The sequence below is a fragment of the Apteryx mantelli genome, chromosome 18, assembly GCF_036417845.1.
Source record: "Apteryx mantelli isolate bAptMan1 chromosome 18, bAptMan1.hap1, whole genome shotgun sequence".
NCBI classification, from domain to species: Eukaryota; Metazoa; Chordata; class Aves; order Apterygiformes; family Apterygidae; genus Apteryx; species Apteryx mantelli.
This window is the reverse complement of record NC_089995.1, coordinates 19,149,715-19,166,504: the sequence shown is the minus strand read 5'-3', so window position 1 is coordinate 19,166,504 and position 16,790 is coordinate 19,149,715. Positions and strand designations below refer to the sequence as shown.

Below are 16,790 nucleotides of genomic sequence, written 5' to 3'. Positions count from 1 at the left end.
CATCACAGCGTAGCATTCAAGTCATATAATCTGTATTTGCAATTTGTGGATAGCTTCACGAGCAGGCAGAATATCCTGACCTACGATGTACCTTTATTTTTGAGCAGCAGTGCACTTTGCTGCAGCTGGGAACAAAGCCTCTGAAACCTCTCACTCAAAGAAAACATTTAATTTTAAATTCAGCCCAGCGGACTAGCGATAAATACTTGGAAGGCTGCCTGACTGGTATCGGGTCGGTGCGAGCATCCCAGCTGGGACCAGCACTGAGCATGAACCAGAGGGGAAGAGCCATACGAGAGCAGGTAGGAGACTGACTGGGCTGAGCTGGGATTTTGCCTTTCCACTGAGGGTGCACCAAGTCTTCCTCGCTAATCGGGCTTGGCGGGGGTTCAGACCAAGAGAGCCCCTGGCGCATGCCGAGCTCAGAGCACGACTGTCTCTTGCAGGCTTTGACAAAGTTCCTGTAGACAACCATCCTTCCTTTCCCGTGATGCTGGCAACAGCCAGGAAGCCTGTTAAAGTACTCGTTGCGCCCTTGCTCACCTCCTGCACCTGCAGCCGGGCTGTGCGTGCGATCTCCCCCGGGCGTGCAATGATCACACTTGCGGGTAGCACAGTTTCACATCGGCTGAACTCCTCCTGTTTTGCAGGAGACTTAAACTGGTCTCTTTGAGGGACCCATCATTTGTTTTGTAAAAAGTTGGTCTCGTCCACTTTGTTGATCTCTGTTCACAGAAAAGGAGAAGGGGAGCAGAAGGGCAGCTAGCCCTAGAAAATGGCCTGCTGTCCAAGCAGACTTCATATCAACCTACCATAACGTTTTGACACCCGTTTGTCATGCCCGATCTCATGTCAAGAAAGGGCTGAGCACAATCACTTCCCGGCATACCTGTGCAGCTCTCCTGCACAACAGGGCGAGAGGAAATCCAAAGCCTCTGCCACGCTGCAATTCCTCTGCTACTCTTACTACTCTCTGTACACCCAGGGCCTTTGTGGTTTGCATGCAAAAAGCAGCCATTCACTCCCTCCCTGGATAACGGCAATGGGAAGGAACCAAATCCTGCTGTGGGGTAAAAGATCACAAGGAAAGTGCTGGCAAAGTACAGCCATTTATTTAGAGCAGCCAAAAGAAAGCAAGAACAGTAACCAATGTCCCAAACTTTCCCTTGAAGCATATAACCAAACACATCATTGATTCTGGAAAACAGCACTTCTAGTAGAATGTATTTTTAACAAGGAGACTGTTTGGATCCTCTGTGCTTCCTCAACTGTAATTTTAAAGCAGATGTAGGAGTTTTTCCCCCATTAAAAAAAAAAAGTAATCAAAGTTTTAGAATAAGGATTATATGAATTAAAATATCTTCACTCATGATGGTCTCTGTCTTTACTGTTCAGTGTAAGAGACGCAACAGCAAGCAACTCATCCTGTACGTCAGTTTTTCTTTTTCTTGTGGTAGTTATGGCACACGATACAGCGCTAGGAGAACAAATGAAAAAAAGCTCAACTAATTTCACAAGCAAAGAATGGATCCTCCCTTCTGCTAAGTTTCTTTCTTAGCTGAACATATCTATTCTGATACAATTTAGCCTTGTACCAATGCAAGAGGAGAGACAAAGAATTATGAAGCTATGAATCCCATTAGCATCAAAATGCAACTATGGAAACAAGGGGATTTTAGGGAGATAAAATATTTTTTGAAAGAGTTCTAGAAGAAGGAAACATTTCTTTTACAAAGCAAGCATTCTTCACAGACCTGAAATCCAAAGCACATTATAAAATTGAATTTGTTGCTGGGGGTTTTTTTTTTGGTTGTTTGGTTTTTTTAAACTTAACAGCATTAAAGGCTTGCTTAGGTGGGCAGGAAAAAAATCCATTTTCCATTGTATTAACTTCATGCATATAAGAAGCCTTTCAAGATCCATGTAAACGCAAGCAAACACTTCTGCCTAGCTCGTCCTGTGCTGGCCTAGGCAAATGGCCACACTGGAACACAATCAGCTGATTTGCCTTCTAAGGATATATCTACACTGCAGCTATAGAAGGGAGGAAGCATTCAAATCAGTACAGCTACATCTACCCAAACTTTGATTTAAAACTATCAGGAAAACACCATTTGCAAGACAATTTCCAATACTGCAGGGGCACAATTCTTTTTAAGGAGATGTCCTCATACAAGTGGTAGAATTCACATACGGAGTGAATCCACTGGGCAGAAAGCCTCAAATAAAAACAAATGGCGAGGGCCCCTATAAGTCCTAGACTGGCTGCAACACATAAGGTAGGTTTCAGAGGAAAATGACATAAATTGTTCATAAATCCTGTTAGTAGCAAACATAACAGGCCAACTACAGCTTACGGATAGCAGGAAGTCTCCTCAGAGGTATTTGGTTCTACAGAGCGTCCGCTGGACATTTTAAGCATGGTATTTAAATAAGTCACTGCACACCGAGACACTGCAGAGAAGAGGAAGAACACTACTGGAAGAGGAGGCTCACCCTGAATGCAGAGGGCTTACCTGTGCAGGGCGGCAGTCGACAGCTGTGTACGTCAGTCCTGGGATCCTAAGTATTGGGATTTTTCCAATTTTGAGATATGCTGAAATAAACAAATACAAAGATCAACACCTTTTGCCTGTCTTACTCTCCCTATTAAGGTTGGGCTAGAACCAGGATGAGGGGCAAAAGGATGTACCAGAAATGTGCAGTGCAGATATTTAACAAATCTCTCACATTTGCAAAAGCTTAAGTGCATTTATAATATAGGAAAGTTACTCCAGTGGAGACATGCTTTCTTTGCTTGATTCTTAGTACAAATATCTTATTACCACATGATGGGACAGACAGATTTGGTGCATGCATCTGGAGATGCTCCACTTTTGGACTTTACTGTTCAGCTCCTCCCAAACACCCACATCTTCATACAATATAAATTTATTGCTGTAGCACATTAAACAGCACATAAACAGCACAGTCTAAGACCCTCGTTGATGGCTGTGTATAAGCAAGATTCCAAAGACTCAGCTTGCCTTTTATGAATTAATACTTGTAGAATATGCAATTGCTCCAGCAAAGAGCATACACTTCAACTGCTCCAAAGAACACTCTTGGCTTGTATAATTCAGTTTTTGACTAACAAGAAATCAGTTGAGAAAACATCCCTAAGGACTTACAATTGATTTCATTTATTATAACTTCTCGAACAAAAGCTCTCAAGGGTTCCTGAAGAAGTTTAATCTGAAAAACAGAGATGACTTAGTAAGAAAATCAAAAGAAAGTATTGGGTAGGCTTTCAGCAATGCCATCTAATAGTAAGTGGCTTTCTGCTAGACAGGCTTTGCACATCACCGTCACGTTAGCAGAAGCCAGAGTGAAAGGTGTTTCTGCATCACGTGGCATCGTCAGAGATTTGACCCCCACTCCTGCCCTCAACCTGCTGTAAGACTGTTTGCTACAACCCTGTAAAAGCTTGGACACACTGCCTCTTTAGTGAAAGATCTTGGCTCCTAGCAGCTATAGGGACAGAAGAGCAAGGGAACAGAGAACACCTCAACTGCTCTCCCATTACTTTCTCTGCTTATCCCAATGCACCTTTAATCCCCCTCAGAGGCAAGGGAAGGACTCTCCTGCCTCCTGGGGCCAGTACACTGCTGGCTCACCGGAGGGACAGCATGGAGCCAGGTCTACCCAGCTGCCGGAGAGCTGCCTGGACTCCTGCATAGCACAGGGCTGGGAAAACATGGGACTTACATCAGTGGTGCCGTTGACTGAGGAAACCAGCGAGAGAGTCAGGCTACGGAGAGAGGAGAACAAGCAAGGTAGGGCAGCAGCTCACAGGGTCGCTCTCCGAACAGCTAGAGCTGGCTACGCAGGGGGGAGCCCATCTGCATAAAGGGCCTTAAGAACGTCCTACCTGTCAAGGGCCACGCTGAACTGCACTTCCCCTTCGGTAAGGTGAAGAGTGGCTGCCAAACCAAGTTTCTGTAATGAGGACAGGAGAGCAGATCACCAAAACTGCATCCAAATTGATCTCAGCACTACAAGCCATTACATAAGACATAAGCAACACTGGGCTCTGTATTAAAAAAAAAAAAAAACACCACAATTATCCATGCTTAGGTTTCAGTTATTAGTGCCTTTTTCAGCTGAAATTCGTCCAAGAGTTTCTACTCAATTTATTAATGCAAATGAACAAATCCACATTTTGTCATTTACCATCAGCCTCCACATGTGGGCTGCCCTCCCTCCCCTCTGTCCCCCACACTTAGCCACTAACTTTAAACAAGCTTTGTTCCCAGCACTTACAGCCTCCAGGACAGCAAGAACCAACAAGCTCTCATTTCCTTTTTTACTCATTATCTCCAGGTTAAGAGAAATATTCATGGTGCACAAGTTCACATCCAGATGGACCTTCAAAGGCGTGACCACTTCGACAATGATGACAAGTGAGAAAGGGGATGATGAGCACGCTGGGCACTGCAAGGCAAGGCGAGGCCAGAACTATGCTTAAACTGAAGCAGACATCCAGCAAGAGCGAGCACAGGGACAACGGGGACAGGCGGTGGGGGAATGCGACAGCACGGAGTGAACCCTTGGAGCGAGGCAGGGCAGGAGGTGTTACTGCCCGGCCAACCGCCCACGCAGTCTCAGTAGGAGTTTTCTCCCATTGGTGTCTTCAGCACAGTGCAAATTCACCAGGGAAGCTGAAAGACTGCCTTGGCCCCCTCCTCCCTCAATGTTCCCCACTGCTCCCACACTTCTGGGTGCTGTACAGCACCACGGCCTCTCTCACAATGGCAAGAAGCTGTGGAGCTGCAGGAAGATATCAGGTACCAACTGCAAGTCATGCAGTCAGATGAGGAGTTAGCGCTGCTTGGCAGTGGGTTAAATAATGAGAGGTTTAGGGTATAGCAGGGAAACAGCCTCCATGGATTTGGGACAGGCTCACCTTAGACACAATTGTATTGTTGAGGGCCACCTCAAGAGCACGAGTCTCTGGGAACTGTTTGAAGTAAACACAAGCATCAGCTGGAAATGCCCCGTTGCCTCAAACATTAAAGACCCATACACAGTCCACCTCCTCCCAGAAGGATTAGCTGGGGGGACACCACTTCCTCCAGCTACACGAAGCCTTCCTCACAGAGGATACATGCTGGTAACGAGAAGACCACAACGACCCACTGGTTCCCAGGCTAACTTCTCTTTACAGTGCTTTTTACTCTTCTCAATGGAGTGTGAGGGCAGTTTTTCTTTTTATAATCTAAACAAATCTAGTAGGTTCTTCTTCCTCAATCAGGTTTTCTATGGCTTTTCAACAGCTGCTTCCAAGCCATTTCAGGCAATTGAGGAATATATAGAAGCCTCAATTAGAATAGATAGCTTTACAATAGGCTCTCTGAGCTCTGCAGCAGCAGCTGCACAGGTGTTCAAAGCTGCAACTCCAGAAAGTCAGATATTTTATGCAAATAATGTAGTACCTGAAAACACACATTTAATGAAGAAGCAATAAGCATTGGAATGTTACTGGTCAAAAAAAACAGAAGACAGAAACAGGTACTTAGGACCAGGCATTGGTCCAAAATGCTGTGGTAAGAGCCACATTGAATGGAAACTCGAACAATCCAGACAGTTGCATCACTCACTGTTTCAGGGGTGCAAGGGATGGTCTTGGGTTTCTCAAAGACTATCCGGGAGAGGATAATGGTAAAGGTATTCTCCCCAATGGTTTCAGTTGTGCCATTTGCTGCCAGCATCACCTCTGGGCTGGCTGGCAGAGATGGAATGGGAATTCTCTTCCCATCACTGGTCTCGTATTGAGTCTGAAAGCAAAGACAACACCACACATTCACTCTGGGAGAAATCCCTTAATTACGTAGGTCTCAACAAGTACATGCTACTAGACGTGAACAAGAGCAGGAAAACCATTCTCCATGAATTCCAAGTGAATCCTGACAGCTGATAAAATGTTTCTTTGATTAGTGTCACAGAAGAAGTGAAGCTCTAAGACTGCTCAGAAACTATCAAGCAAAAAGTTGTGAAACTTCAGTCTCAGAAACGACACTCAAAGCTTGCACTTACCTGCAGAGGTATTTCAATGGAGTAGTTATGTACTTTGGGGGGCTTAGGCACATATATGATTTTCCCTGTCTCAAATGCAATTACAGCTGCATGGAAACAGAAAGAGATTTATGGGGAAAACCCCAATAGAATATCAGATCAGATGGAAGGCTATGATTTTGAGTTGCTGCTGAACTACATTAGACCACCTAAATTAACGTAAATAGGCATCAAAACAAGTCTGCTTGGTATATAGATTGTTTGTTTGTTTTTTAAAGAAAGTGAAGACTCAGTCCAGTTCAAAGAGTAGGACAAAATCCCGATCAACATAATCCCTCCAATGAAATTTTCAAAACTGCATAAAATATCTTGAAAGACAGGCCATCTCTCCCAAAGAATTTCTTAGCTATCCTCAAATTTATATAACGGGAATACTAACATTCAGCAATTTGTGGACAAAAACAAAACAGAAATATCAGTTAACAACTGATACAAGAGAAAAAGAAAAGACAGTTTGCGATGAAAGCTAACCTTTACATGCCTGAACTTCCTATAGGCCCCCCATTACAGCTGCAATTAGCTCTTCATAGACCTGGATTGAAACAGCCACATAGGAAGACATTACCTAGAAAGAACCACGTCCAGTCCGCTCCCCTCCCAGTTTCTCCATTCCATAAGTTTCTGGCAGTGTTTAAAAACAGAGTATCATCTCTATATAATTAGTGAGCATTCTAGTGATGCTCTGCCTTAAAGCTGGTAATAGATCAAGGTGTGTCCAGCTATACACTGTATACTGTCACATACAGTGTGCCCAACAGCGTCTCAGTACACAACATACATCTAGCCAGAATGGGAAAGCACCGGGGTATCTCTCCACCAAGGTTATCAGGTATAACAAGGAAAATGAAAATGAGTGCATCACTCACAATTTATACAATGCAGCAACTTCCTGTGCCCAATGGAGAAGCAACTTGAAAGTATTTTAGGTGCCTGAAATACAAGAGAAAGTTATTCCATTCCAGGCTCAGAGATTGTATACAGAGGTCAGGGAAAATCTAGGGCTGTTCTTTTCCCCCCTTTTAGAGGAGGCAGCGTATCACCCACACTGTCACATTTTGGTTCAGAAATGCTGTTATTGCTTAGCACTGCAGAACTGAGCAGAGGAGATCTCCTCTAGAGATGGGGCACAGAAGGACAACTCACGCTGCTCAGAAGGCTTTAAGGGGGTAACAGAACTACAGCTCACTCCCTTCTCCTAGTAGGGAAACCATTTGCTGCAGCTCTGGAGAGCTGACATCTCCATTCATGGTCAGGAAGACCAAACTGCAGAGCCAAGGCTCTGCTTCATTTCAGCAGTGAGGGTCGGTAGAAGGAGACCTTACAAAGTGTCTGCTCCCTGCCTATGCCTGGAGGAGCCAAGTAAGAGAAACTCTCTTTTCTTTCTCAGGGCTTAGGAAGTGTAATCAGAAATTAGCTGTACCTTGTTTTTTAACTCAAACAGGATGTTGTTTCTTAATGTGGCTTCCACGCTTACACCAATATTGCTGCAGACAAAAGGAAACTATTTTGAAACAGAACAAACCATCATCAGACAAAAGCACTGGAGAGAAATTAGAAGGAGGTGATCATCAGGAGACTGTTTTTAAGTGCTGCCACCAGGCTGCTGCCTCAGGAGAGGGCAGTCTTAGCATGCAAACGAATCTCATTCTTTTCCTGTGAATAGAGAGCAAACAAACCACAGCAGGTCTCATCTCATAGCTGTCTCTGGGCCAGTCAAGTTCATACCCAAAGGCTGGTTCATAAGGCTCATTCTCGAGAGCCTACCATGACAAGGGTTGGGCCCAGAGAGACCACAGCTGACAAGCCACATCAGTCAGGCTGTGCTTTGCACTGACAGTGTGTGCATTAGTCCTCCCTTTGCAGCAGCACGGACTGCATCTGCTAGATCCCAGTCTTCGCATCTACAGTACCATACAGCTTGTGCAATGCGGTGAGAAGTCTATATCAATCTAAACGGAGTATATGGCCCCTCTACATGGGTGTAGCCCAAGCCTCTCGATAAAATATATTGCTGTGAGTTAGTCTAAAATATAAAATAGTTTACACCTAAGAAAAGGATGGGGAGAATTGAACAGTAGGACAGTATCTTGGTGGACTGGCATCCGTGCAAGTCATTGTCCAAGCACAGAGGCACAGATCAACCTGCCAAGCAGAGTTTAAAATCAAAACAGTCTGTGACACTGATATGTAGAGACATGAAGAAAACCTTTCTCTGATCACTCAAACAGGTATGCAGCACAAATAAATCCAAAACAAAGGTGGTAAATCGAAAATACAAGCTGTATCAAATGGAGATTTAAAGGCTGTTGACATGTCTTAGCACAGGGCTCTAGCCCACACAGATTTCTGCTTGTGAAAAATCAGCAGCACTCACCTCAAGCTTATTTTGACATCTATCAGACTTGCATCACATGTGTAGTCCCTGACACCGACAGAGCTGTTGTCCGGTAAGTAGTCTTCCAGCAGAACCAGGGCGCTGCAGTTTAACCTCACAGTGACAGTGACCACGCCAGGCACAAGGGCATTTGCACTGTAGAGACAAAGTCACACTGAATATCTACCATGCACCATCACAGTTTCTGGGATCTGCTTTCTGTAGGCGAAGGCAGGTATATTCAGATTAAAACCCACCTCCCTCAAAAATTACCATCATTACTGCCCTTGCCAGAGTCTGCTCTCTGGACGATCCTTTTGGGGAACCTCAGTTTCCAATAAAAACTACTCAACATATGTGGTTACATTGGATCCTGAGACAGTGTTTTGTTTCTGTAGAGTTTCTTGAACAAAAAAACAAAAAACAAAAAACAAAAAACAAAAAAAAACCCACTCATTTCCTCTCCCTCCTCTTACCCATGCCTTCCTTATACTTCTCTTATGCTGCTGAAAGGAATTCGAACTCCACATGAGCCTTTGGCCAACACTCACCAAGTACCAAAGATACTCAGAAGAGCAGAAAAATACACCTTGACCCCAACTCCAGGGATGCACTTGGCCTTTATTGGAAGAATCGTAACATTCATGATGTACAACCTGTGAAATGAGACCAGAAAGTGTGAGCAGCAAAGATATCTAGGCTCAGAGTGTCAAGCCAAGCAGCTCCTGCAGGGCCCTTTATTTGCTTTTACAAACATGAACAATAATGTACAGTTAACACAGAGTAGCAGGAAGAACTGTCCCTAAATAGCTCAGGCGAAAAATGAAGTGTAAAGAGAGGACGGACAGAAATGAAGCTGGCTTTTGCAAGGCAGGTGTCCAAGGCTGCATCTATTCTTGCCAAATAACAAACATTTATCCAATAAAATGCTTTTGGTTTTATTCTGCCTTGTCATTTCTCTCCAGACAATCCCTTGCAGATGGGGTCTCAGATCAAAGTTGTTTGCTGAAGCCTGTCTCTCCCTCAATTAGCCTGTAGATCCCGTAGGCAGACTGTAATGAATGTACTTAACACACCTTTACCCATCACATACGCTCCTCCTGCAACTAACATTTCTGCTATGATGCAGACAGTGCTCAGTGCAGAGACACCTTAGTGCACGACTGGGCCTCTAGACATTGTCACAAGACAAATAATCATGCAGAAGCCTTATTCTGTTTGTCACTCACCCTTTGATAGCTATTGAATCCACTTTTAATTCTGGGAACGTGAATTTGCTCATTTCAGACTCAAAAAGGCTACTCGTTGAATCTTGACAAGCTGTAAAGAAAACCACTGCTATTAGATCTAGTGTGCTGGATGATGACCTGTAACTGCATGGAAGAGCATCTAAGTTGCCATTTTTTCACATCTCTTCTTACAGGAGATAACAAAGGATGCACTATCCAGGCAAAGAGTTTATGCTCTCAGTCAAATGAAGTTGCAAACAACAGAATTCAGATATCCATACACATGCCAGGGTGTCTGAGGAAGCATAAAGCTTGCTTGGTTTCTTAGGGGTGGAGGGAGACATTTTTGTTTTTAATTCAAGTGACTGCAGCTCAAAAATAGCTGCTGCTGTGGGCTAGATGGAAAAAATGAGACTTTCAAAAACTCTTTGGGGCTAAAGGAGGAAGGGATCTACAAAACAGACTTGCTCAGTTTCCTAAAAGAGCTGACATTTCCAACGGCTGAGAACTTTAATAGGAAGTATAAACAAACATAAGCAGAGCAGCAAGAAAAGGGTCATTGGGAAATGATCGTACAATGCACAGAATGGCTGGGATAAAACTGGAGAGGTTTTACTCACCCTTCTCATATGCTTCTTGAGAGATGATGGTGCTTTCTGCATTTGAACTTTGCAATGACATCAGCAGACCACACAGGACAAAGCCTAGAACTTTTAGCATCTTCAGTCTTAATAACCTGCCAATGACACACTCGGTCAGTACAAAGAAAATTCTCCTTTGCCACTTTTCTTATATGCAAAGCTTACAGGTCAAAAATCACTAATAATTCAGACAGAAGAAGAGGCATACAGAACTATCCAGAGAAGTAAACAGAAAAGCATTTAAGACATCATAATCTTTTATTCTTTTTCTCCAAAATAATCCACCCAACATCAGCTGTTTCAGGATCTGAAATAGTTTCCAAGGCAATTCTGAGTTGCTGTTTGAAGCACACTTAAGTAATGTGGATCTATTTTTACCTAACAAAATACTCTGGGCACAAAACGCTCCCTTAGATAGGGTAGAAGCTAGGTCTTTCCCCCAGACAGCTACTACAAAACGTAGCCCTGGCAATAGCTATTGACATGGCAGTCACCCAGCAAACAGTGCTCTGAGTGCACCATGGAAAATGCAAGCGACAAAGCTCATCTATGCAAGCGTTTCATCATGCGCTGTTATGACTCATGATTCCCCAAATCATGAGACAGAGATAATTTTTTTTACAAAATATTCATAATAAACACAACTAACATTAAAAAATAATAAGGACTCTGCCCTACTGCTTTACTCTCAACTCCAATGATCAGAGAAATGTGCTGAGTTCTGGGATGTTGAGTGATGAGTGGCCAAACAGTCCCACAGCACAAAAGCCCAGGAATACAAAAGACCAGAAAAAGGCACAAAAATCTCAGGAAAAGGAAAATGCAAAGCTGATGAATAAGTGTGCCCTCTCCAAGCCATGACACTCAGAGGCAGGCTCATCACCGACTTCTCAGCCACCCATCCTAGGCGAAGGTACCCTCGCTGAGCTGCACTGCAGACCATTCTGGCCACGCCAACAAACCAAAGACTGAGCAGGCAGCTTCACACTGCCTGCCTTCCCCCTTCCATTCCCAAATAAAATAAGCAAATAAATATACTCCAGTCAACAGCATGAAGTGAGTGTACACTCCTCCAGTTACAGCCAGGGAACCAAGAGCAAGTCCTGCAGCCCTTCGTCCTCCCTGCTAGCTCCAGCAGGTACCCAGAGCTGCAGGGAACCCCGCTTAAATAGAGACCGTTCTGCTCGAAATGCCTAGCCAGTGACCAGGCTGACAATAGTCTCTAACCACAGGTCACACTAACCTCTCGGGCCTATAGCAGTCACTAAAGGAGTGTCAACACAGAGAGGTGCCATTTCAAAAGAATGGAGAGATTCATGGTCTTTGCCTGGTGTCAGCTGAAGCAGGTGACAAAGCCTTTTCTGTAGGGGAAGCTCAAGACACTTCTGCTCAGGCAGGTTGCTCATTTCTACCACACTGTAGAGTCTACGGAGATACCACACCTTTAGTACATCTGCGGTCTTGCAGCCCTCCTCCCTGGCAAGGTGTGCTTGAGCCAGAGCAGGAGCTCGGTGCTCCTCTAGGGAGTCAGTCTTCCTACAAGTAACACTGATTAGCTGCACAGGTGACAAACACTCAATTCCACTGAAAACACGAGAGAGGAAAGGCCAATCAGCAAAATCACCCTTGGTGCAAAATTTTCCACTGCCTTCTTGGAGAGCAGGACTGGACCCTCTTCACAGGCCCACCAGCATCCTTACTTCTCCCCCACTGCCAGCACCAGCAATGTCAAGACGCACTGCACAATGGGGAGATGAACAAACAGAGTCACCAATTTGGCATGATACAGGCGACACGCTCCACATATCCAAACTCCCAAGCTACTTCTGGCTGCGATATTATCAGCAGCCATTGTCCAAGCTCAAACAGTTCAAGGCCACTCCATAAACAATACGACACTTTAAGGCAGACGCATAACTACATGCTAATGACACCTCCGAGAGCTCTGCACAGCAAAAGGCTCATGCACAGGTGTGCTAATTGCTCATCTGCCACTGCACAGTAATGTCACATGCTTGACTACAGTCCCAGGGGATATACCCCAATAAACCCATATTTTAAACGAGATTTATAGTTGAATTGTCAATATCCAGTATCTCCATCAACTGCAAGCCAACAACTTCAGGCAAACAAAAAACAAAACTCCTCCAACAGCCTTTCAGGCACGAATGGACACCATTTGGAACTAAGCACTGCTTCTTTTTCTGGACCCTACTGGACTTCGCAGGAGCCCTGCCTTACAAATCCATGCGACCAGCATCCCTGCTTTGAGAAGCTCTTCCCTCAAACCACACAGTGATGTTCCTCTGTCTCTTTTCCTTCTGCCCCTCTTGCCCCCACACGCACAGAGTAGCTTTGGAGGAAGTTAGCTGTAAAGGACGCATTTAGGCCACTCAGGGGGAAGCTTTCAGCTGCCTGCCCAGCAGAGCCCTGCGCATGGTTGAAGGTGCCACCTGACCTGCTTTGGAGCAGCACAGTCAGTTTAACACAGACCCATGACTTGCTATTTGGCTGACTGAGCATCTGAAGAGTTGCACTTCCGAGACAGCCAGTGGTTTGCCACAGCCAGAGTTTTATTTCACAGGTGCCCACTCTAGGCTAGAGCTTTAACCCCTGAATTCCTGCACTTTCACTGCCCTGTGCTGACCTGGAGGAAGGTTGCCCCACTGCAGTGCCATTCTGCCCGTGTTGGCTGAAAATCCCAGCACGAGCACACCAAATTGTGAAGGCAGGTATTTCTGTGCACACGCTCACAGTATCTAAACATCTGCATACAGTGCTGGCAAAAACACAGCAGCTAACTGCTACGATGCTCCTGCAATCACCTTCTTTGCTCAAACACAAGTTTTGCACACAGTTCCTCCTCAAACACACATTTTATACTCAGAACTTAGCTCTGTGATGTCTGCCAATATTGTTCGGGAGGATTCAATAGATAATCCTTCTGGAATTAAATGTCAGTCTTTGGGTTTGGTGCCCGTTTCTCCGTTTCCCCACTCGGAGGGATGACAGCTTCTCATCCAGCACAGCCAGCTCTGAGCACAGGAACGAACGCAGGAGCCAAGCGGACACGAGGGAGACAACCTGTCCTGGACACCAGCTAGTCTCGGGCAGACCCGCGGCGGCTGGTGGCAGCGATGTTATCAGTAGCCATTGTCAAGCTGCCGCTTAGCTCCCAAGTTCCAAGTCATTTCACTAACAGCGATATTCTTCTAGGAGAGGGATAATTATGAATTAATAGGATACCAAGGCACACTGTACAGTACAAAGCATTGTTTCACCGCTTGTGTTTACCTTTGCGTTTAACATCATAACTGCTGTAGAGCTCAGACTTAGATAAAAACACTGTCAATTACTTATTAGAAGACACGTATCTATTGCTCATCATGCATTTCCCCCATTATTGCAAATATAGGGAAGGAAATCTAAACGCAGTCATCCTTTCCTTTCTCGCAATCAAACAGAGAACTCAAACTTCCAGAGTGACACCTGCCTTCCAAAACAACCACCTCGGCCCTCTGACACATGCAAGCTGCTTCCCATTGTTTAGCACTAAAACTTTTTAAGGCTGTGATCCCAATTTTGCTGGTGCTTATAGTGATGATGTAGTGGAAGCTGCCACATGTTTAAGCTTTCCTAACTGTCCCCTATGGTCTACTAACTATAATTACCAAATAATGTGCATGAACACAAATGTGTCCTTGGTAATTAGGGTGCCGCCACAGAAGGAATATTAGCCACTCAGTTGTCTCTCTTGCTGAGGGTATCTATTCCACCACCGTTATTACAATATCTCATCATCTTACATGTATCGGCAGAACACCATGCAACCCTCCAACTTCCTCTAATCAAAGCCGCTGACAGTTTGGTGCTCAGGATTTTAGGCAATAAAAATAATGATCTACCAGTGTTTTAAGGACCAAGTATTCAGAGGAATGATTATGAGCCGGTGCAAATGCTGCATTTGCACTTCAAGCCAGAACACCTGCAGTGCTGTAGGGATCAGAAGGAGGGTCACAAGGCCAGAAGGAGGACTGCAAAGGAGATGTTTTAGCCATTGCTAAAAATAAACCTTTAAAGTCTTTATCTTGCTCTTACATCACTGCTCTTTCCAGCAATCCTGTACCTGCCCTCAACAGATTTCACTCCTGGAAAAACGAAAGAGTCAGCAACCAGTCTACACCATTCATGGGCTTTGAGCAACCTGCTCAGCCAGTTCTCAGTGAGCTTTGTTTTTATTGTTTGAGGTTTTTAAATAATTATTTCAAGGATTTCAAGGTCTTCTCTTTCACAATATTCTGGGAGGTTGGCACACTCATATTGGGCACCGGAAAACGCAACCAAGAAAGGGAAAGGCTGTTGTGGCTCCTTTCTAACAATGCTCACATGCACACACCCTCTCTTGGGAACAATCTGCTGCTGATGGAGTCTAGAAAACCTGCCTTGCCCAAACACCGAGCCTCATCAGTTAGCTCAGGGCATCTTCTCGCTGTAATAGTTTGCAACTATAGCATGAACATTGAGATTGGCTGTAATTATTCCCAATCGAAAATGACAATGTGAGGTAACAATTACAGCATTTCCCCAAAATTTTTATTTGTATTTTGGTCAGGCTGAAAATAATTTTTATTTGCTATAACTAAAATTACAAGCCTCTGCCCCTACAGCATGGTTGGATCCAGATCTGCTTGCTCAGACAGCAACAGATCTTAGAACATCTTAGGAAAACAAAAGCCAGAAGCCAAAATAACTGACATTTTGAGGGACAAAGCTGTAAGTTCTTTTTTTTTTTTTTTTTTTTCCTCCTTACGTATAGATTTTAAAAAAAGAAAATAAATATTCAAGTGGGAACCTATTGTAAGAGCTGTCAGGGACCCTTCAGAGACATGGGCTGTTCATGCACTTGTCTCGTTTCAGCCCTTTCAGGGTTTGCATGGCACAAGCTCTTTGGAGATCTCTTAGCACTTTATCTGGGATCAAATCCTGCTCCCTGATCTTCCATAGCAACCGACCAAAAGTTACTATCATTAAACCAACAGAAAAGAAAGCAAGTCAGGCAGAACACTTGAGCAACATGTCTGCATTCAGAAATTAGCAAGTATATGCAAGCAAATTGCTGTCACTCTTTTTTTTTTTTTTTTTTTTTAACTTACAGGAAATTCCCTATTAATGCAGACAGCAGGTCTTACAAATCAGCCAGGTTACAAGTCTGTTGGGACATATCTATAGCCAAAATGCTATGATTCAGTGTGATTGGGTTTGGAGCTCTGATCCTCTTGCTCTGAAGGCCCAGCTGTGCAGAGCAGAACATCAACTCTCCTTAGTGTCAATGGGAAAGGAAGGCGCTCAGCACCTTGCTGTTTGGAGTCTGAAAGCATCATCCCTTCTGTTTCAATTAAACCAGGCAGAAGTCAGGAAATATAAGCACGCAGAACATCAACTGATTTCTCCTACTGGTTACTAAGGTCTTTACCACCTAATCTCATTTAGGCCTGCCAGGTGGTACCGTATTTCAAACACACTGCGGCTCTACCATACCATCTCAGCCCCGGTGAGCTCTTCACAAGGCTTTCTTGTTGGGTTAGCACAAAGCTACTTATTCCCATATAGGAAAATTTGCGCTGTCCCTCTACAGAAAAATGGTTCCCCGGCTGGTTCACCCCCAGGGATGTGAGAAGAGTTTCTCCCACATACTGTGATCCATCCTCGCCACCACCATCCTTATGATCTAGAGGAACAAAGAGGCGGTGACCTTCTCTATTTAAAAAGGCCTGGTATGGGACGGTGATCTACTCTAGTTCAATGTTATATTTGGCTAAGATAAATTCAGAACATGCATTAAAATAGTATTAATTCCAACAAATTCTAAGATGGTAAAACCACAGACAAACTGGGATAAACATTTGTCTTTCTCTTCTAAAGAGAAATTCCTGGAAGACAAGGTAATGGAGAGAAGCCTGTGAGAAACTGGGGTTCTGTAACATCACTATTCTCATCACAAGCCCAGAAGCACTACACACCTGGCATCACCTGTACCGCTTCAGACACTGAAACTTTACTAAACCCTTCCTGCCTAAGTCCTAGAGCTATAATCTCTAACCTAGAAATCAGAATCCTACCCAGAGGGGTGTTGGGCATTTGCACATCATCTAGGCAGATAAATTCTAGTGAACTGCTACATTCAACTGCATCCCCATGCACTGGGGGATATCACTGAGTTTTACATAAGTTACCACTGGCAAAATTGGGCTGACATTTTGTCCTGTCTGCAGCATATTGACACATCAGAAGCAAAACCTGGACTGTATTTCCTGGCTTCATCATCTAGGTTTGCTCCCTGGAAATAGACCAAAATTATTTCCAAGAATGAAACCCTTTTGGTGGAGTCAGCCAAGATTCAAGTATGGATTGAGCTAAGAACCAGGCATCCTC

General features: G+C 44.3%; 1 protein-coding gene across 5 annotated transcripts in view; it reads right to left on the bottom strand.

Moving 5' to 3' along the window:
- Window positions 1–1,010: 1,010 nt before the first annotated feature.
- The window catches only part of LOC106490847 (BPI fold-containing family B member 3-like), a 33,536-nt gene continuing 17,756 nt past the window's right edge, over window positions 1,011–16,790 (bottom strand). For all 5 annotated transcript variants that reach the window (XM_067307813.1, XM_067307811.1, XM_067307812.1 and 2 more), the window contains 15 exons: window positions 10,338–10,453; window positions 9,718–9,808; window positions 9,040–9,144; window positions 8,489–8,644; window positions 7,535–7,598; window positions 6,981–7,044; window positions 6,076–6,161; window positions 5,640–5,816; window positions 4,946–4,999; window positions 4,303–4,473; window positions 3,911–3,978; window positions 3,748–3,790; window positions 3,171–3,234; window positions 2,517–2,596; window positions 1,011–1,477 (listed from right to left, as the gene is read on the bottom strand). In XM_067307813.1, the coding sequence (XP_067163914.1) occupies window positions 1,433–1,477; window positions 2,517–2,596; window positions 3,171–3,234; window positions 3,748–3,790; window positions 3,911–3,978; window positions 4,303–4,473; window positions 4,946–4,999; window positions 5,640–5,816; window positions 6,076–6,161; window positions 6,981–7,044; window positions 7,535–7,598; window positions 8,489–8,644; window positions 9,040–9,144; window positions 9,718–9,808; window positions 10,338–10,437 (1,368 nt within the window). In that variant the 5' untranslated portion in view covers window positions 10,438–10,453 and the 3' untranslated portion in view covers window positions 1,011–1,432. The remainder of the gene's footprint in view (window positions 1,478–2,516; window positions 2,597–3,170; window positions 3,235–3,747; window positions 3,791–3,910; window positions 3,979–4,302; window positions 4,474–4,945; window positions 5,000–5,639; window positions 5,817–6,075; window positions 6,162–6,980; window positions 7,045–7,534; window positions 7,599–8,488; window positions 8,645–9,039; window positions 9,145–9,717; window positions 9,809–10,337; window positions 10,454–16,790) is intronic.